This window comes from Camellia sinensis, chromosome 2, assembly GCF_055761805.1.
Source record: "Camellia sinensis isolate YWXY chromosome 2, ASM5576180v1, whole genome shotgun sequence".
NCBI lineage: Eukaryota > Viridiplantae > Streptophyta > Magnoliopsida > Ericales > Theaceae > Camellia > Camellia sinensis.
Genome location: NC_138962.1, coordinates 212,905,244 through 212,926,986, shown reverse-complemented (window position 1 = coordinate 212,926,986; position 21,743 = coordinate 212,905,244). Strand labels below are relative to the sequence as shown.

Here is a 21,743-nt window from a genome sequence, read left to right as displayed (position 1 = left end):
TGAACAAAAACAGTAATTCAACTTATTTATTTTGGAGGAAAGGAATTATAAGCGTTAAATGGTGTGCTTCAAGGCCTACACCTAATACATTATGAGATCCCAAGGAGACAATGTAAATTCCATCATTGCAGCTACATTAAATATTCTTGGTCCATCACAAAAAAGGCCATCAAATTAAGTTTAGAAGCTGAAATCTAACACTTCATAGAATGTTTGAATGAAGTACAAGATCATTTTTGTCGACCTAAAAGCAAGATAAACTATAAAAGCCAAAGCACATGGAGCACGAAAAGTGATATGCTTGGACTCGGAAGCTTTTGCAAGCAGCATGATGTCCCCATAGGAATGAGATGTTTGTACAGTTAGTGTAACCAATCAAGACTAAGAAATATTCCAGGATTCAATCCAAGACTAGACCACAGATATGTTGTCCTGCAAACCAAACAAGTCGAGTGTTAGTTCAACTTGATGTAACAGAGTGAGTTAGGTAGATATTTTAGTTAGATATTTTGTAAACATGTGGAGTGTATATAAGGTACTGTATCTCTGAGTTTTCAATCTAATGAAAATCATTCAGTTTCAATAACTTCTTCATGTGTAACATTAAGAAAGGTAGCTATAGCATGGCTAGTCTGCATATATCCATCAGGAATGAATTGATAGATTAAAAACTCAATATCCACAAATAACTTAGAGAGAATAATATATACTCAAGGCAGCTCAAGTGGCAAATCAAGACAAATCCAAAATGGAGTGTGCTGTTAGATAATCATCAAGTTCACAAAAATAGGATTCTTCTCCATATTACAAAGAAGAAGTTCTAAGAATCAATCACTGCAGAGCTAGAAACGTCCATTAAACAATTCACCACTAATATCAGCCTTCAATTATGCATAAATTACACTAATAAACTTGTTCAATACACAAAGCTGGATCAAGTAATTTATAGTTACCAAATACAAATACGATAATGAAAGCAAAAACCACAATAGTTAATTTTTACAAAAATCTAATAAATGACTACTTGCATCACTAATACTGAAATTCCATAAATGGTAATAAAGTTAAACAACTGATTCCATAAATCATAAATGCATAATATTTTCCTTTATTAAAATTTTGAACAAATTTAATTCAGATATATTCTTTGAACATAAGGATTGTTTGTTGACAATTCCTTTTTAATGCCATAAGTTCTCTTTTTTTAACCCATTTTTTAAATATAAGCATAAATCCTCACCTAAACTGTCACATAATGTCGTAATCATCTCCTTGGATATTAGGAAAATAGTGATGTATAAGGTAAATAACATGTGAACACCTACAAAAGAATTCAAAGAAAGAAGAAAATGAAAAAGGATAACAAAAATATTAGAAGGAAAAAAAGGGTAACATGAGTATATATTAATTTCTATGCTTTATGAAAATAGTTCATACTTTTTAGTGTACAAGATTGACCTCATTTAAAATAAAATTTTCAAAAAGTCTGAATAATAATTTCAGATTTTCAAATTTCCAGTGGGGTCACTTCACTTGACCCAACTTTGTTATACATAGCTCTGCCCCTAAGAGTCAAGGCAATACACCAACAGCTACTAAAAGAATACAAAAGGGAAAAATTTCCCAAACTAAAGATGGACAATAGGAAACTATTCCTCCAATTGTAATAAGTTTAACATAGTGCACATAGAAGACACGAGGGCTGTTGCATGTGCAGTTACACCCAATTTTAATAGGTACCATATGCCATTTGTTTGGAACCAAATAACATGAAAAACATAGACAATACATGAATGAAAAACTTTTTGACATGGATTTATCTTTAATATATATGAGGAACAAAATTTTCATTTGTTTCCATTGAAATGGCCGAAATGTTTCCATTGCCCAAGAGACCGAAGTGAAACACTAGTGGAATAATAAAATTCAAGTGTTTTCATTGAAACACATCAAAACATAGAGTGATATACCGAAAGAATAAATTGTATCTATAAAAATTTAGAAATTTTCATAAACATTTATTACTACTGCTTAAGTAAAATTTTAGACCTTATTGGAAACTCCTTTCTTAATAAAATTGAGTTATTTGACAATACTTAATAATTTTTAGTTCATAGTAACATTAGTTTTTTTAATTCTTTTACGTGAATGACTATATGAATCTCAATTTGTTTAATTAATCGATTATTAGGCTTTTATAAATTTAGATATATTTCAATTTATATTTTCAATTTTTTTTATTTTATCTTCATTTCATAAAATATTTTCCGAGATGTTTTTGTTTCTGTACTATTTGAAACAACACACCGTAACGAAATTTTGATCTTTATATGTATATAATATTACTTGAAATCCAAAGACCAGGAATCATCAATTGGCTGATTATTTGTGCACAAAAAAAGCAGGCTTCCACATACAAATGCAGTAGACATGACATTATACAAATTCAATTACAATATTCATGGTGTGTTAAACATCCACTGGTTCTGAATTGCTTAGGAGATTAAGCATATGAAATACAGAACATGTTAACAAATATACAAAAAATTGACAAATTTTATGTAATGTGCCCATTAAAAACTTTGATGTATAAGAATATACTCTTTTTTTTTGTTGTTGTTGATAAATAAGAATGTACTTAATATTAAAATATCAACTAAAGCCAACAAGGTAGCAAAGATTAATCAAATAATGTCGACTCACCTTCTGAGCAAAACGGGTAGCATTTTCCTACTAATTTTCAAGGGGTAAAACAACAGGAAGATACTTTACCTGTATAATTTAATGAATGACTTCATTCAACTTTTTATAACATACAAGTTATTCAGTAACCAAAATTCAAATTATAATATAGTTAGGGACACATCATGTAAATGCATGTACATTTAAGCTGATGAATAATCAGTAGTGATGATCTGCGAGAATGAGTTAGTTATCAAAAGAAAAATAGCAAATTGGGGCATCACTATAACAACCTATATATATGAATTGCCACCTCATACACTATACTACCCAAAAATTTTACAAACAAAAATAGTGGGGGAAGCTAAGCTCACTACATTTACAGTATATGCAACTATAGATAAATAAAAAAATCACTCAACATACCTCCATAAAATTGTGAAACTCTGAACATTCTAAACATAAGCTTTCCCAAAGCTATATTTCCCCTAAACAAAATGAAAAGCCATATGATGCAAGTTAAGTAAAGATATTACAAAAGACAACACTAAAACGGTTTCAACTAAAGAAAATTCTTACCAAGAGTGGTCAAAGTGTACATGGGGGTAGCGAACAATCACTGAATGGAGAGGATATCCGGGGACAAATGCACCAAGTTGGAAAGAAATGAGAAGTCTTCCATTTGTTGTGGTTCCCTCGGGAAATATAAGCAAACGAGGAAGTCTATCGGAAGAAGCCTTTCTTTGTATTCAGATACCTGAAAGTACATTTTTGTATCAAATAATCCCTTATAAATTGATACACTTAATACTTTGAATTCTTTTCATGCAAAAAATGTAACAACTCCAGGAATACAACTAAAATTACTTTCAGTTTCCATATTTTTAGAACAGCTCGCCAAAATGAAATTTGGACGCCTCATATGCATATATTTGTTTGTAACTTTTTAAGTTAGCCCTTATGACAACAAAAAAAATTTGTTTTATTTTTCTAAGCATTTGCAAACTACTTACATAATTTCATAGCATTTCATTCTCTTTCCTTTTTTTAAACATTACCCTCATTCTCAATCTAAATACACCTAAAACGTATAAAATTTATGAAAAAAATCATTAAAAAAATCACTAAAAATTAACAAATATACAAATTTAATACATTTTCGTATGTATTTTGTATTTATTTAATTTTTAAAGATTTTTTAATTTTTTAAAAAATATATGTAGATTAGATGCATTTAAAAAATAAAAAATAAAAAATAAAACAAATTAGCCAATATATTAAAAAAATACAAATTTAAAATTTAAAACTATTTTTGAAAACTCCAAAACCAAACAAAATTTTAAAAATTATTTACTCATTCCATAATGGTCCTCCGAATTTAAATTTAACATATTTTTTTCATTATTTTTAAAAATATTTTTTATTAATTCAAAATACAAATTCATTTTATTTTAAATTTTTATATGAATTTGCAAATAACTTCCTCATCCAAAAAAATTTGATTAACTTGAAAATATGATATACTGCATACTTCAGTGATCCCTCATTCAAAAAAAAATTTGAAAATCGATGATCAAAAAGACTTTAAAAATTAGCAATGAAATCTTTGCTATCAATTTGATTGTTTGATTAATTTTTTTTAAATTTGTAAAAGTAAAAAAAAATAAAAAATAAAAACAAAAATGAAAAACAGTTATGGTTTTTCATATGATTTTCTATTTTTGAAAAAATATTTTGTTTTTAAAATCTGAAAATAATTTTTTATGTTTATATTTATCAAATTAGTTTCTGTTTTGATACCTGGCAATTTGGCTGCTTGTATTGCGGTGGGAATCGCCACAGAGCTTATCGCTCATCATTGACGTAAACTTCAGGAATGTGAGCTAATTGGGGCCAATATTTGCCTTTCCCCTTTTCACACTTCCCTTTTAGTTTCCGACTTCCCCTGATGATCCGCAATACCTTGAGTGAGGGAGGCAGCCTTTGCACCGGTAATGATTTGAGCATAGGGCAACCAAAGATTTCAAGTCGTTCAAGAGAGGCGAGGTTTTGAAACAACTTAGAAGAGAGCTTCTCCAGATTTCGGAATGCCCAGATGCGAAGAATTGTCAGAGAGGTGGGCAGCAACATCCCATCTATCGGAAAGCTGGAACCCACCGGATGTTCTTCTTCTTCTGCCCCTGAAATCAACAGTCTTTTAAGAGAGGATAAACTGTGCAAACCAATCTTCTTGAAGTTGTTGTTCCATTGTGAAATATTCATAACCAGCTCTTGAAGAGAAGTGAGGTAGTTGATGCTCTGCGATCCGTGTGGTAGGGCCTTCAGTTTTTTGCATCCACCGATTTTCAATTGTCTCAGATTTGTTGCGGAGTGGAACCATCCATCCGGAATGTACTCCAAATTCTTACACTCATACAAGATCAATTCACTGAGATTCCTGAGATTATTATTATTAGGAAGGGCATCTGGCAAGTATTTGAGCCTATCACAACCACTGATCCAAACAGACTCAAGAGATGGACAGTTAATTTCCGTCCCCTCCTCTACTAGCAGTGCCTCCAACTTTTTACACCCCCAAATCTCAAGCCTTTTGAGTGTGGGTGGTAGCCCCCCACCTCTGCACGACATCAAGCATGTGAGGGATGGACAATTTTGAACCCTTAACCATTCAAGATTATTGTCATTAATCTGCGTTATCCACCCGAATAAGGATTGCAGAGCCTCACAACCACGTATCTCGAGCCTTTTCAGCGTGCCGGGAAAACCTGTCTCCGGGAAAGAGCCGAGACTTGGACAATCAAAGACATACAACTCTCGAAGAAAAGTGAAGGTATGTAGCAATCGTGGTAGTTTCTGCAGCTTTTCACAATTATCTATTGTTAGATGCTCAAGCCTCACCATGCAAGACAGTCCCTCTTCTTGTTGTTGCTGATGTTGCCCTTCATTTTCTTCATCCTCATCTCCCTCAAACAATGAAACAAGCTGGGGGCAGCCTTCAATTTCCAAACATCGGAATGCAGGGAGACTGTGTTGCACTCTCACCTCATTCTTCCACAGTGTCTTGAGTTCTTCACAGTGTGTAATGTTCAATACTTCGAGTTCCATCAGCCCATGAGTAACCCATTTTGGCAAGAGCTCGAGTTTCTTAATCATCCCAATGCTCAAGGAAGTTATTGAACTCGGATGCTTAGACTTTGCATTTGCCGATATCACTTCATCATCAACCATACTCCTCATCTCAAGGACCGCTTCAAGGCTTGTTAGAGGAACGTCATTCATAGCTATCGAGGTGAGTGACGGGAGGCTAATGCTGGAACCTTCAACTAGGAATTGCGGGCACTCTGCAATCTCTAGATTATTCAAACAAGGAAGGTCCTTGGGCATCATTCCACAGAGTGTGGGGCAGCCCCTAATCTTTAGATTATTCAAATAAGGTAGATCAGTAGGCAACATTTTAAGAAGTTTGGGACATTTTATTATGGAGAGATACTTGACACGAGTGAATGGTTGAACTTCCTTGTGATCTCCAAAAGTATACCAATCCTCCCATTCTGGCATATTCTCAAAGCTTAGAGTCTCCAGTAACGGAAAAGGTTGAACATCACCTTGCCCGTAGAACTCACAACCGACATGCTTTAGTACACTCATTCCTTTAATGTAAAGCTTTTTGAGGAAGGGTAGTTGTCCAAGTGGTGGCAAGAATGCACAATTTCCACAATTATCTAAATGTAGGCCAACCATATTGGAGAACAGAGGATCTCCTATCCAAGTCGGAAATCTTGAACCAAGGTAGCCTTTGATATGGAGCTTTTTTAAATTCTTGTGAGGTCGTAGCATGTCAAGCACTTCTGTTTCTACTCTTCCATCTCGTGAATCATCTGAGTTCACACTCCATTCCATCAATAACACATTTAAGCCCAGCTTATCATTTAAATTCGCCTCTCTTGCATCTAGAGGATTCACCACATTCTGTAATCCAGATAGGCAAAGCTTCCCCCGTAGATAAATTAAGTTCCCCAACTCTTTTATCCGAAGCCCATTGTTTTTACTAACAACGAAATTGGACAGTGTTTGAAGACTAACCAACTTACCTATTCCCAATGGCATTTCTTCTAAGGAATGTGCATCTGTAGTATCGAGATGACGTAGGTCAATTAGGTTTCCCAAGTCTGTTGGCAACTTTTTTAGATTTCGACATTCTCTTAACATCAATGTTTGTAGATTGTAGAGAGACCTTAATGATTCAGGTAATTCTTTAATAGAGGTGTTGGAAAGGTTAAGATACCGCAGATGTTTTAAATCTCCAATTGAATTTGGAACTTCTGCGATGGAATATCCACTCATATTGAGCACCCTCAAGCGTCTTAGCTTCGGGAATAGATTAAGGGGAACATTGCTTGCCAAATTATTACCCTATCTATATTTTGAGCAAAATGGTAAGAAAGTCCATAAATGCATGGCTTTGTCAAAGATCTCAAATTTTTTCATACCCTCACGGTACTCCTGCATGTAAGATGAATGTCGAGCTTTCTTTAGATTCTTGTACTGCTCCTGATCGTTCAATCTATCCTCCATTCTAAAACAAGTATCTCTTACAACTACTTGAGCCAAATCATTGATGAGGTCATGCATCACAAATTTACAGCTTTTACCGGTACTAGATGGTTGGAAAAAAGACCTTGACAACAATTCATGGAAGTACTCAGCTCCTACATCTTCCATTTGCTTCTCTCTTTGTTGTTGAAGGAAGCCCTCTGCCATCCACAACAAGACTAGCTCCTCTTCCTCAAATTCACAATCGTTTGGTATTAGTGAGCAGTATGCAAAGCACAGCTTTAAATGCGAAGGAAGGTCATGGTAGCTCAATCTCAAAGCAGGAAGGATGTCACTTTTTTTGTGTGATAAATCCCATGTTTTACTACGCAATACATTTACCCATTCCTCATCTCGTACTTTGTTGCGTAAAAGGCCACCAAGTGTCCTAGCAGCGAGAGGCAAACCTTTACATTTCTCCACAATTTTCTTACCAATTGATACCAAATTTGGATTTGCATCAATACTTGTATTCGCAAAGGCATGTTGTGCAAACAATGACCAACAATCCTCATCTGATAGGATCTTAACGTCATGAAGTTCAACAGTTGCCATCATTGTTGCAATGTCTCTGTTACGTGTTGTCACAACGACTTTACTCCCTTGGGCTCCATCATTGAAAGGTTTCTTCAAAACATTCCAAGCATTGTAATCTTCGTTCCATACATCGTCTAAAATAATTAAGAACTTCCTTCCTGCCAATGCCTTCTGTAGTTGAACTTGAGCTTGATCCAAGTTATTAAAACTACATGTTTGGGAAGTCACTGAATCATAAATAGTTTTTGTTATTTTCATAATGTCAAACTCATTTGACACACAGACCCATGCTTTCAGATTGAAATACTCCTTCACGGTTTCATCCTTGTATACCATCTGAGCAAGGGTGGTCTTGCCAATCCCACCCATACCCACAATGGGAATTACACCAACGTTGTTATGACTTGATTCATCTCCCTTTACGAGCAACTCAATTATCTTACTCTGATCGTGTTCTCGGCCGTAAACGCGAGGTTCATCAAATAAAGATGTAGACTCTGGTCTTTGCCAAGTCTTAGTAGATGTGGTGGTTTCAACAATCTTAACCAAATTAAGTTGCGAAGATCGATCAACACTAGTGCGTAATCTGGTATTGATCTCCTCAATCTTGGGCCTCATTTTGAAATTAAACATAACATCTCTTGGCTTGAAATTAGGGATGGGATTCCATACCTTGCTGGAACTAGCTTGGGGCGGCTTAGCCTTGAGATTCTGTCGCAAAGCTTCGGTGGCGAACTCATCCACTAAATCGTCCAAATCATATGCCAGATCTTGGAGATCGTCGAGCCACATGTTCACGGCTACTTCAGTCAGTTGCTTGTCCTCCGCGTCAATCAGAAGAGCTTGAATTTGAGACAGCATACTGGTCCAATTGGTGAGCTGGACAGCAATACCTTCAAAGGTGGGTAATTTGGAGGAGGCAAAAGAGGACATCTTCTCAAACAGCAATTTGACGAAGGCAGAGAGAAAGATCTCTGCTATAGGCATTGTTTCCGATTACAGAACAGAAGCAAAAGCAAAGAGGGAGGTTGTTGAGTTTTCTTGAGTGAAAAAAGCTTTAGCAGTCTCTTATGTAAATTAAAAAAAATAAGAGATCCCAATTATTTTTTAAAAAATACTTTTCAAAAAAAATTATTTTCTTATTTTTTGTATTTTTATTAAATTATTTTAATATTTTAAGTAATTTTTTTAATTTTTAAACACACCTAACATAAATATACTTAAAAAATATAATTTTTTTTAAAAAAATCTTTAAAAAATTCACTAAACACCAAAAATATAAAAAATTATAAATTTAGTATTTTTTTATATTTTTGTGTATTTATTAATTTTTTAAAATATTTTTTATGAATATTTTACTTTTTAGATACATCTAAGTAAGGTGTATCTAAACAAGTTTAAAAAATGCTTAAAATTTTAAAAATATTCACTAAAAATAAAAAACACACAAAAAATAAAAAATTTAATTTTCAAAAAATTGAATTCAAAAAACTGAAACCAAACGCATTAGTTTTGGGTTTTGGTTCATACATTTTTTTATGTTGTTGAAGTGTGATTTTTTCATTATTCATTGTTAAATTTGAAACGAAAAAATACTATAAGTAAAATAAAAGAGAAATCACAAGTAAAATTTAAAATCAATTATAAAGATCATTGGTATAATATATTCATCATATCATTTGTCTTTATAATTTATTTGGAATTTTATTTTGATCTTGCTAATTTTGCACTTAATTTTTTCTATTCTAATTGTTAACAACATTTGACGGATGGACGATCTTGTAACAAAATTTAAAATGTAAGGACCAAAATGTTCAAATTAAAATTATAATGACTAAAATGACACTTTACTCAAATTATAGAGACCAATGATTTAATTTACAATTTAATTAAATTTTTTTCTTTTGTAAGATATAATTGGACAAGTATTCTAACATAAATAATGTGGAGTAGTACTCTAAAAATACTAAATAATTGAAAATTTTAAAAAAAAAATTTGAATAGTTTAGATTATCATAATGAAACTTGTAGCGAATTCTATGAGTCTAAACAACACTCTTCAATATAGATTGAGAACTAAATTTTTTATTTCTTATTATTTTTCTGAAGATTTGCCCGAAAATCATAAAAAAATATTCTTCTTCACCATAGCTTTTTTTTTTTTTGTGGTTGTGTTTCTTTTGGGCCTTGATTTGATTTTGTTGTTTGTTTTATTTTCTTGTCTTAGGTTGCAAGTTGAGCTTGCCAACCTGTAGCCTTGGATCTTCCCTGGAATCAGGCTAGGAAAAGTGGTAATGTTTATTGGGTAAATTAAATTGGGAGTTTTTGTATTTTGTCTCATATATCATTTTGATTCTCACATTTTTATATTCACTTTAATTTTAATTTTTCAATTAATTTGATTCAATTAATAATGTCAATTAGTGTTTTTGAAGTAAAATCGTTAATGAAATGATTGAGATTGGCTCACTTAAGAAAATTCATAATTTTGTTCTTAAAAGGATAACACATGCTACTTACTACTTATGTACACACTTTTCATTATTTAAAAATAAAAAAAAGTTAATGATTGCAGTCAATTAGTTTAAATTGAAATAATAAAAAAAAATTAAGATTGAAATTGAATTAATTAAAATTACAGAGATCAAAATAACATCAAAATCAAATTATAAAAACTAATGATTAAAATTTGTGCATGTTTATTTTTTTATTGTAATGAGTAATGGTTTTTGTTTGGTCTGCATGAGGCTTTTCTCATACCACACACACAAGCATATCATACCAATTACTCATTTTTTGTGAATGAAATGTTTCTCCCCTCCCTCTTTCTCTATGGAATTTTTGTAGATGAGTTTCATATTAATCTTTGTGGAAAAAAGTTGTCAAAATTCACAATTTTTTATCAAATGATTTTGTATTTTCAAAATACGAAAGTGTGAATGTTTACACATTTTTTATTGAAAGGATCTTTTAATTTCACTATAAAAAAAAGGATTGTTCTTGTTCCCAAAAGTAATTATCAAAAACAGTTTATTAAACAAAATTTTCATATCAAGTTTCAATTTTCCTTTTTTTTACCAAACAAAAATGTTAAAAAAGTCCAATTATTTACAGGATATTTAATAAGGAACAGATCCATAATTTAAACTTTAGGAGATAAAAATACAAGTAACTTTTTGTTGAAAATAATCATTGTAAAAATTTAAATTTTAATTTATATCAACACAAAAAAGTGAATAATATTAGTATTAAGTGAATATTCTTTATCAACATAATTGAAACCAAAAATATAATTAGACATATTTTTTTTTTTGTTTTACATTAACTTAACAAAAATATTAATTATTATTATATCTACCCTCTTTTTATTAAAGTTAATTATTTGGAAATATAGATTTTTTTTTCCCCAAACTTGAGAATTTGCTAGTGAAATGTAGAGAAATGATTGAGAAACAGCCAAAAAAAAGAAAAAGAAAAAAAAAGGGGGGGGGGTGTTATGGACCACATATAAAATAGATATCATTGTTACGATTTCTGGAAAAGAGACTTGTTTAATGCTTTTTTTTATTACTTTTTTGTTTTTTGGTTTATTGGTAATTGTTTTGTCACTACTTTTTTTTTTTTATTAGCAAAAAAAGAACTTTATTGATGACGAACACATATAAATACATATGAGATGAATATCAATAAAGAGGTGGAAGAGCAGAAACGCATCATAGCTAACAAACTCAATCTCAACTAGGTTGGCACCGAGAAGAAAGCTCAATCATCTGCGAGCTCAACCACAAAGGGATGGTGAGAGACCATGCCCAAAAAGAAAATAAAAAACCGCCAAAAACTCAACCCCCAAATCAAACTCACATTTCATTCCACACAATACATTCCTACACAATTCAGACCACACTGTAAAACCCAAGTTATTTATAGAATTATTTTAGATAGATTAATAATTAAAATAAATTGTATGGGTAATTTAGTAATCTTAAGAATTAGGTTTTCAACCCTTTTAAAAAAAGAAAGAAAAAAGGAAAGAAAAGGGAGCCTTGTGAAAGTGCTGCTGGGTATTTGGAGGCTGCTGCTGCTCAACGGTTTGAAAAGTAGAAGAAAACAAAAAACAAAAAAAAAAAGAAAAAGAAAAAAAAGAAAAAAAAGAGAGACCAAAACCAAAAGGATGAGGGAGGATTCATAAGAGTGGTGGTTTTGCTTTATTCATCACTTAGGTAAGATTTATTTTATTGTATTCTTATCTATGATTTTGTTGTTAATATATCAATAGATGATTTTATGGGCATATATGATTAAATAAATATATTGATGTAGTCTATGTTGAGGGTCTCGATTTTGCTCGATTTTAGAGTGTATTTTACATCCCGTTGGGTGGTTCATATTTTGAGATTGATATGTGATGGGTTAAGTTTAATGGTGGTGTGTTTGTGGGATACACGATTGACTACAAGCAATTATAAATTTTTACATGTATATAAACAACAATAGAATAATATGGGTTGAGAATTTCTGAAGCCGTGATGGCTTTGTTTTGATGCTAAATTGTGGGATTTCCTAATAGACTATTGGGTTAATTTATTCTATTGCTGTTACAAGAAGAGATGGATGTGTGCACATAATAATTGTTTATGCAGTGTAATATTTTATTAGGTTTGTGACATTGAGGTGGATCTTGGTAATTTGAGATTAGCTTGGAAAATATTATTTTAGCTGTTTGAAGGTAAGTAACCTTCTATCACTGTTGGTTCATTTTTATTCCTGTTGAATCGATTAAAATTATAAATATTTATTTATAACCTTCATGTTCTCTTAAAATAAAATATGGGTCAAGTATAAAACAATATCGAATATTATTATGAAAGTTATTTGAATATTTTGTGAAACTATTCTGAAAATTGTACCAAATGTTTATTCTGAAAATATCGAATATTTTATTTTAAAGTTGTGTATTGTTTGAATATTTGAATATCACTCTAGTCTGACTATGATTTGGACCCTAACCAATGGGGGTTATTTATTGGCACAGAAACTAGTTTCTTTTGGGGTTTTACCACCGGCCTATGTATGATTCTGGGCCTTGTCACGGGCTAAGTGACCGTAGTCATTAAGACTTAGGTTTTATGAATCAAATCATTGAACTATCTGAATATCGAACCATCGATTTGAACAACAAATTACTTTGAATTATCTTGTTGGCTTTTCATTTAAAATGTATTGTACATTGTTTATTTTTAGCTATGAAACCATCTTACAAATAATTGTTCATTTATTGAACTGTAGAAAAAATTATATTTATTGGTTATCGATTTATTTATTTATTTTTGTATACTTGATCCAGCTAGCAATGATGGTTGGTTATTTACTGGGCTATCTAGCTTACCCTTATTTTTTTCAGATTCTGAAGAGTAGAGTTGCGCAGGATTTTTTTACATGTGGGAGTACCGAGAGTAGGACTATGATTTAAGTACTTGGATTATTGTTTTGTTAGTGGATTAAATTAGTGGACTTGGTGGACATTTTCATTTAAGAACTATTTATTTTTATGGATTTTGGCATTATGACAATTAAGGATTTAATTTGAGTATTTTACATTGTGGGTTATGTGATTGGATTCTTAGCCTTACATGCTCACTTATATGAGTGTGCAGCGTTGTCACGGAGCTTGGGGCGTGACACACACAATTCAACAGGGCAGCTCCTTATAAGCCCACAGACTTCAATGCAGACCACACTCCAGAGAACTGCACACCAATTCAATAGCATCACCTATAATCACCACCCAGCTAGCAGCAGCAGTGGCATCACCTATAATCACCACCCAGCAACTGTCCACTAACTGAGCTAGCAACTTCACCACCAGCACCCAAGTCTCACAACAACTTGAAATCCATCACAGCAGCAACAGAGCAATCAACCACCATTTCTAGCAAACAGCATACATCAGCAGAGGGAAAAGCATACTCCAGCAGACAGCATGCAACAGAAGGATAGGCAGGGAACTTGCTCCAGATCATTCAAACTCCACATCTGGAACAGAGCTTTACAGCGACAGACCCAACAGCCAAAAAACAAAGAAACCCAGTAGCAGCACCAAACTTTCAACAAGACAGAACTCCTGATCTGCTCTACCTCCATTCTAATCAGATTCATGACCTCTCTGCCGCCTATCAAACTTTTAACAGCTTCTTCTCACTTGTTGAATATTGGAGACAATATCATTGATAGAATAGAAGCATCTAGGATCATAGGATTTCAACTAAAAGGCTAACCTTGTTTTAATGAGATCGCATAAATCCCCCAGACATGGCTGTAAACCAGAAAAAATGCATTCATTCCTCCATCTCCAGATTGACCAGATCACAGCTGAAGGGATAGCTCTCCAGATTTGTTTTTCCTTCTTATTAAACTTCTAGCTCAACCACCATTGGAGCAGACCCTCAACTGACCTAGGAGATACCCACTGTAGCCCCCACCATTAAATCAAACATGACCAGACTCGCCACACAAACGGACAAAACAATAAAATGTGGTTTAGAGTATCTACTTCCTCTTTACAGAACACATAGAACAACTTTGCATTCCCCCTTAACACACCAATTCTATACAAAAACTCAACTGTCTTTAATCTGCCTTTCCAAGCTAGCCAGGTGATAAACTTGGCCTTAGGAGGAGACAAATTTTACCAAATGAGGCCAGTTGAACTGGAAGTTTGGCCATTCACCAAATCACACCATTTATATACAACACTCACCTTATATACACCTATATTCCCAGCCTTCCATCTCACAGAATCCCCTATCTCCAACTGTAATCTTGGCCCATTACCTAACACAGCATTAAGCCTTAGAACCTCATTTTCTTCCCAAGCATAAAGAGTTCTTCTGAAACTGAAGAGCCAATTATTTGACAAATCTCTTTTTGCCAAAATTTCACTCAATGAGCTTCTTTTCTCTGTGCTTAGTTGATAGAGTCTAGGGAATTGAGTCCTAAGACTAGATTCCGAAAACCAATTGTCATCCCAGAACCTGATCCTCCTCCCATCTCCAATTGTGATTTCCATATTCTCCACAAAGAAACTAAACAGGCTTGGACTAGATTGGGCTATATCAACAATGTCCCTCTAGATTTTTGAAACAAGGCTTAAATTTATTACTGAGGGCCACCACTTCCCTCCCGAATAACCATATTTACTACACACCACTGATTTCCATAATACACCCTCTTCGATCGCAAACCTCCACCACCATTTGAGTAGCATACAGTAGTTTACAAGTCTTAAATCTCTGATCCCCAATCCCTTTATTCTTGTCCATTGTGACGTCCTTCCAATTTACCAAATGAATTTTCCTTTGGGTCGCTGAATCCCCCCCATAGAAAAGCTGGTTGCAACCTATCAAGCTCCTCGGAACACATTTGGGCATTTTGAAAATCGCCATATAATACACTGGTAAGGCAGCCAAAACAGAATTTATGAGAACCACTCTACCCGTAAAAGACAGTAATCTTCTTTTCCAGCCTGATAATTTCTTTCTAAACTTATCAATGATTGGTTTCGAAGTTTTCTTCCTGCTAGGATTTGCTCCAAGTGGTAACCCAAGATATTTGAGTGGTAGATTTTGCCTCAGACAATTAAGCACAGAGGCAAACTGCTGCACCTGTCATGACCCGAACCCGCCCCCAAGGGGTAAGGACATAACCGGCCAGTAATCATGAGATTACCTACGGCCTCAAACCAAACCGAGCATAACTCGTCAGAGTAAAAGGGGCCAAACGGAAGCAAAATTTAAATCTTTGTCCATAGAGCTGTGCTTACATGGCACGTCATAACAAACCATACGCATACACATTAATAACTCACTTCAGAAAATAGTAGCATAAGGTTCTGTACAGACAAGATCATTTAAGTCTAAGTCAACCCATGAAAACTATATACAACAGATTCAAAGTCTTCGCCAACATGACAAAACTTAAATACATAACAAAAGGCGAAGACGAGTCTCGTGCGTGAGACGCAAGGGCTAACTCTTCAAAACCTTGGTTGTTCCACACGGACTTTACTAAGGCTGGGTCTGGACCTCTCTTGGCTCATCTACAAAACACATGAATGAGCGTAAGCAATAGCCCAATGAATAATATCAAATAAAGCAATTATACAAACGATATATAGAACAACATACTTCAAACGACCTTGGGCCTGATTCATATTTCTATTTTACATATATATACACAATTTAAGTCAAGTGACTATGGTTTCAAACATACTGGTCTTTGGCCCATTCGTCTTTCATTTGTCAAACCGGCCTTTGGCCCATTCAGACTTTCATGTCAGACTGGCCTCTGGCCCATTCATTCATGTCAAGCTGGCCTCTGGCTCATTCATTCATGTCAAACTGGCTTTTGGCCCATTCAAACTTTCATATCAGACTGGCCTTTGGCTTATTCATTCATGTCAAACTGGCTTCTGGCCCATTCATTTATGTCAAAACGGCCTCTGGCCCATTCATTCGTATCAAAACGGCCTCTGGCCCATTCATTTATCCATAGCAAACATTGTCCACCAATCGAATTATCGAACTTATAAGACTTACATAGAAGTAAGCAATTGGACAATAACACATTTCAGATATCCTTATTAAGATATTACTCACAGTGATCGGTTAGTTAGTTTGCCCTGGAGCTCAACCCTACACATTCCATGAACACAAAAGGGTCACAAACAATTCGATCTGTTCTAAATTCATATTTTCCTCTTTAGGCTTCATTCTTATCTCTTTAACTCAATTACAATGCTCAATGCATGCCTAAGAGTATTTGGAAGTGAAAGAGAACAGAAAATGAAACACATAATTCTTTTCAAAATTTCAGAAAATAGGGTCCCCGCTCTAGCGTGGACTTCCCTGCTCGAGCGGACCCTTGAGGCCTGCAAAAGTACTGGATATGTCAAATTTACACTCGATCGCAAACTCTGGTGCTCGAGCGAAAGGCCTCTCTACATGGCTCCCCGCTCGAGCGTAAACTTCCCCCGCTCGAGCGGACACCATGTCTGCAGAAAATACTGGGAACACGAATTTCACGCTCGAGCGGCGGTTTCCCCGCTCGAGCGGACATCAAAATTCTGGAAAATCCAGAACATGTTCTTAAGCTTCAATTTGATGTTCAAAGTTTCCAAATGCATGATTTTGGCTCAAACTTCACATATACATATTCTAACATGGTATAAACACCAAATTATAACACAATGAAGCTCAATTTCGCAATTTAATCACATGCATGTCTCAAATTAACTCAAACTCATCACCAACTCACTATATTCAAACATGCAAGACTCAAACTCCCATGATTTGCACTTGTATGTGAAATATACACAATATCCTCAACTTAATTGGTGAAGAGATGATCAAATACATGGTCATTAATCAAAACTCAGCATGGATTACATACTTTATGCTCAAACATGGAAATTTATGGCAATTTCTTACATGCATGTGTTCTAAGACTTCAAATTCAACAAAACCAACTCAATTTCATCATAATCAATCTAACTCATGTTCTTGACCATCAATCACACTTGAATTCACAATTTACAAGATTAAACTCATTAATTTCCTTACCTAGAAGCTCAATCTCCCAAACTATAGCAATTTCTTGAGTTTAATCTTCAAATTCCCCAAACTTTGAGCCAAGATTACACAATTATCTCCCTCTCTCTCTCTATAGCCGGCCCTCTCTCTTCTTTGAGTTCAAATCAGCCAAATGAAGCTATAAAGGGAGAATTGAGGGTGTAGTGCCTTAATACAACAAACCCCACTAATTCCAATATAATAATAATAAAGTAATTGGGCACTAATTCATCAATTTAATCAATTTAATTTGATCCGAATCAATTTCCAATTAAATTTCACCATAGGCTCTAAAAATTACGCTAATCACAATGGCGTAATCAATTTTGGTTTCGGTGGCCGATAGGGCCTTCAATTTAAATTCCAAAGCAGATAATCAAACAGATATTCCTACGGTGAACAGATAGAAATTCAAAACCACATATATTAATATAAATGGCACTCAAAATCATATCAAACACATAATCATATACATAATAAGGACCAATTAGCATAATACGGAATAGGGTTATCACAGCACCCTCTCCTCATCCACACCCACACCACACACTACACTCTTATGGAAGTTTATCCTTAACCCAGATATTACTTCAAAACATCTCAATATTCTTTTAATGGTCCTCACTTCAGACCACTCCGCTTTAGATAGTAGAATAGTATCATCCGCAAACTGTAGATAAGAAACATTTATCTTCCCAGGAACCACTTCTACACCTTTTAACAGTCCCATCTCCTTAGCTCTTATCAACAGGATGTTTAAACCTTCAGCTACCACGTTAAATAAAAAAGGCGAGAGCAGATCTCCTTGCCTAAGCCCTCTTTTAGGGCGAAACTCAGCAGTTGGAGAGCCATTCACTAGCACTGATACTCTTGTTGAAACAAGACAGTCCTTTATCCACCCAATACACCTAGATCCAAACCCAAACTTCTCAAGCATTTGGAGAAGAAAATTCCAATTTACAGAGTCATACGCCTTTTCAAAATCTAACTTAAGGATTAGGCCCTTCTTCTTCTATTTTTTCCACCAATCTACTACCTCATTAGCAATAAGTACCCCGTCCATAATGCTTCTCCCACCCAAAAATGCAGATTATACGTGATCAACCACTACAGGTAAAACTTGTTTAAACCTATTTGCCAACACCTTGGACAAGATTTTATATATAGAATTAATTAAGCTAATGGGCCTGAAATCCCCAATATCAGCTAGGTTATCCTTCTTAGGAACCAAAGTTACAAAAGAGCAATTGACTCTATAACCCAATCTGCTATTACTATGGAACTCCTTCATAAAATTCATTATTTCCTTTTTCATGACTATCCACCCTTTTTTAAAACAATGAAGGTTGAATCCATCCGGACCTGGCGCTTCATTTCCGTCACAATCCTTTATTGCTAACTAAACTTCTGCCTCAGTGGACTATTTTTCCAGTACGTCCTTTGCCAAAATTGGATCCACCTTCTTACACAAACCTCCCATTCCAGGCCTTGAACTCCACAGCTCATCAAAATGAGACTTAAAATGGTCAAATATTGCTTGTTTAATTTCAGCAGGTTCCTCCAATGCAACCCCCCCAAGCTGTATAAAATTTAACATGTTCCTATTTTGCCTCATAGTTGCCATTACATGAAAAAACCTAGCATTTTTATCCCATTTTAAAGACCAATCCATCCTTGATTTTTGAAGCCATATCTACTCCTTTCTTTTCCTGAATTTGCCCACTAGGCCTCTAACCTCCCCTCTTCTTGCACCTTCCTCCTCAGTGAGGTTTCTAGATTCCGCAAAGAGGTCTAGAGAATGCATTTCATCTTCAGCAGCCTTACGATTAAAATCCACATTCCCAAACACCTCTATGTTCCATTTCTTCAACGCCACTTTCAATGCTCTCAACTTAGTCATAATGATGTACCCAGCCCAACCTTCCACCTGTGTATCATCCCAGACCTTTTTAATTTCCTTTAGGAATGAAGAGTGAAGAGCCCATGCATTTATGAACCTAAAGGGTTTTGGACCCCAATCCCTCTCATCCTCCATAAGTAAGATAGGGCAGTGGTCTGATAGAAGACGAGGTAATCCCCAAACCTTTAATTTGAACCACACCAGCCATTCTGGATTCACGAAAAATCTATCAAGTCTACTCTAATTCTAAGCATTACTCCATGTGTATTGCCTACCTAGCATAGGGATATCTAAAAGCTCTACACTGTTAATGAAGTTACTAAACTCAACCATCCCCCTATCCTTCCTAAAGCAGCCTTTTCTTTCAACTATTGATGTTATTTCATTGAAATCTCCCCCTAGGCACCAAGGTTTAGGAAAAACCTCTTTCAATCTAGACCCCCAGACCCGCCTTCTCTCTACATCCTCATTTGGGGCATAAATAACCAAATCTGCCAGCAGCACAAATCTCCTGAAACTGCAGCATTCCTTAAGAGCAGAAACAACAGGGTTCCATATACATAGCAAGCCGCCTGCACTACCAACAGCATCTACAGCCATGAACTCTAGCAAATCATTAGGCCACACCGATCTCACAAAGCTCTCATCCACTTCTGATTTCTTAGTTTCTTGGAACATAACCATATCTACTCTTTTTTCTTTTAGGAATTCCATAACCTGTCTTCTTTTCTCCACCCTGCCAAGCCCTCTCATATTCCATGATAAAACCTTCATCATACACATAAATTACCCCTAAATTCCCCTTGTAATGGTAGGCTAATCACTGCCTCCCCTTTCCACCGCCTCCATCCTTTCCACATCATCCTTTTCCATACGAATGATTTTCTTAGAAATTTCGGCTTCATGACCCTCAAAATTCAAACCCAGTGCCTTACCCAGCTGGATCGCGTCCTGAACTTCCTTGAGAACTTTACTTCGACTAACAGAGCTATTGCTTAACGAAAGTGAAGCTGAGATTGCAGCAATCGCTCCACGAAATAGTGCTCCTCTCTGAAATCGTACCACGCCTTTTTGTATCACCTGTGCCTCCTGATTGTACGAAATATCGTGCAACACAATGGGCTGCTTACCAACCACTTTTGGCAGCTCAAGACTTGGGTTACTAGATTGATTATCAGTCCCACCCACAAGATATGGGCCTATTCCCCTATCGTTGTAAGGGTCACTTGGTATAACAGTCCCAATACCTGTATCAACTAATTGATCCTTATTCAGCACCACCCCCAAATTAATATTGGGCCTTCTAAGATCATTACTACTGAGACTTCTTATTAATCCACCAGAGCCTAACATCCCTCCATCTCTTCGTCTTTCCCACTCACCCTCATTGCCAACTGTCTTCCTCCTGCCCTCCTTGAGACCCCCCTACATAATGGGCTACTATAGCTGTAGCCGTCTCAATTACCCTTGATACTGATGAAGAATTACAAGCATGACCCTCTGCCCTTGGGCCCTTTTCCACATCACACCTCTCCATCTTTGCCAATTCATCACACGTGTCCACCACAGCCTTTGTGCATGCTACCACATCATCGTCTTCCTTGTTCCCATAGCATTGAACAACACTTTGATCATCACCATTGTTATACCCCACTGAATTCTTCTCACTGAACTTCTTTTGGGAGATATACTGTGCCAGTAGAGTTCCCACACCATGATTGTTGTCTTCGACAACTCGGACGGGATAACTATTTCCCCTGCACTCTAGTAGTACCATGCGATCAATTTTTTCCAGCTGAGATGTGCAAATTTGGATTCTTCCACAGTCGAGAGAAACCATGTTTGTGATGTTCTCATCCAACACTACTAGTTCCCCCCACAACTCCCATACTTTCTGATAAGTTTTGCTATTCCACAGAGAATGAGGTACCCCGTAACAATTGAGCCATACTAGCCTCTCATTGTCCATTCTCATCCCCTTTTCCCAGTTGGTAAACATTTCACACCAATCATAGATCCATTCACTCATCTCCTGCACTTTAGTCTTCAGATCATCTTCCGAGTTGAAAGTGATGTACACCATTCTCCCCCCACCTTCTCGTACTGTTGGCTCCTTCATACCTCTATTTTGTATCTCCAGCCTTAAATCTTCAATGTTGCATCCCACTCGCATCTTGGCTACTGCACTTGCGTATAACCAGTCATTGCCATATTCCTCTGCATTGATTCTAAGCTCATAACTGCTTCCACCCACCTTCATACCTTTCACCACCTCAGCATATAAAAATATAATATATATTTTTTTCGAACTTGAAAATTTACTAGTGAAATGTTGAGAAATGACTATGAAACTACAAAGAAAGATTATGGGTCACAAATACAATAGACACCATTGCTATGATTTC

The 21,743-nt window shown here is 35.1% G+C and overlaps 3 protein-coding genes across 5 annotated transcripts in view; all 3 read right to left on the bottom strand.

The window, feature by feature from the left end:
- The window catches only part of LOC114272442 (putative disease resistance RPP13-like protein 1), a 295,308-nt gene that overhangs the window by 75,404 nt on the left and 198,161 nt on the right, over nt 1–21,743 (bottom strand). The window lies entirely within an intron of this gene.
- LOC114308916 (putative disease resistance protein RGA4) lies at nt 7–8,874 on the bottom strand. 3 transcript variants are annotated; one of them, XR_014362509.1, is made up of 4 exons: nt 3,262–3,468; nt 3,109–3,170; nt 1,241–1,321; nt 7–432 (listed from the first exon to the last, which is right to left on the bottom strand). XR_014362509.1 is itself a non-coding variant. In XM_082916904.1 (2 exons), exons 1-2 carry the CDS (start codon nt 8,797–8,799, stop codon nt 412–414), a joined length of 336 nt encoding a protein of 111 aa, XP_082773030.1. In that variant the 5' UTR covers nt 8,800–8,874; the 3' UTR covers nt 7–411. The 3 variants fall into 3 exon arrangements, 1 of the variants encoding a protein (XP_082773030.1); XR_014362508.1 differs by lacking the exon at nt 1,241–1,321 and having other exon boundaries at nt 3,262–3,462; XM_082916904.1 differs by lacking the exons at nt 1,241–1,321; nt 3,109–3,170; nt 3,262–3,468 and adding an exon at nt 8,485–8,874.
- LOC145820618 (putative disease resistance protein At3g14460) lies at nt 4,517–7,081 on the bottom strand. The gene has a single exon (XM_082916898.1). It carries the CDS (start codon nt 7,024–7,026, stop codon nt 4,528–4,530), a length of 2,499 nt encoding a protein of 832 aa, XP_082773024.1. The 5' UTR covers nt 7,027–7,081; the 3' UTR covers nt 4,517–4,527.

Excerpts from the sequence above, each read along its gene's own strand:
- LOC145820618 (XM_082916898.1), bottom strand. The coding sequence starts at position 7,026 with ATGAGTGGATATTCCATCGCAGAAGTTCCAAATTCAATTGGAGATTTA.
- LOC114308916 (XM_082916904.1), bottom strand. The coding sequence starts at position 8,799 with ATGCCTATAGCAGAGATCTTTCTCTCTGCCTTCGTCAAATTGCTGTTT. Across the intron at positions 433-8,484 it reads CCCAAGCTAGTTCCAGCAAG|GACAACATATCTGTGGTCTA; the intron begins GTATGGAATCCC and ends TTTGGTTTGCAG.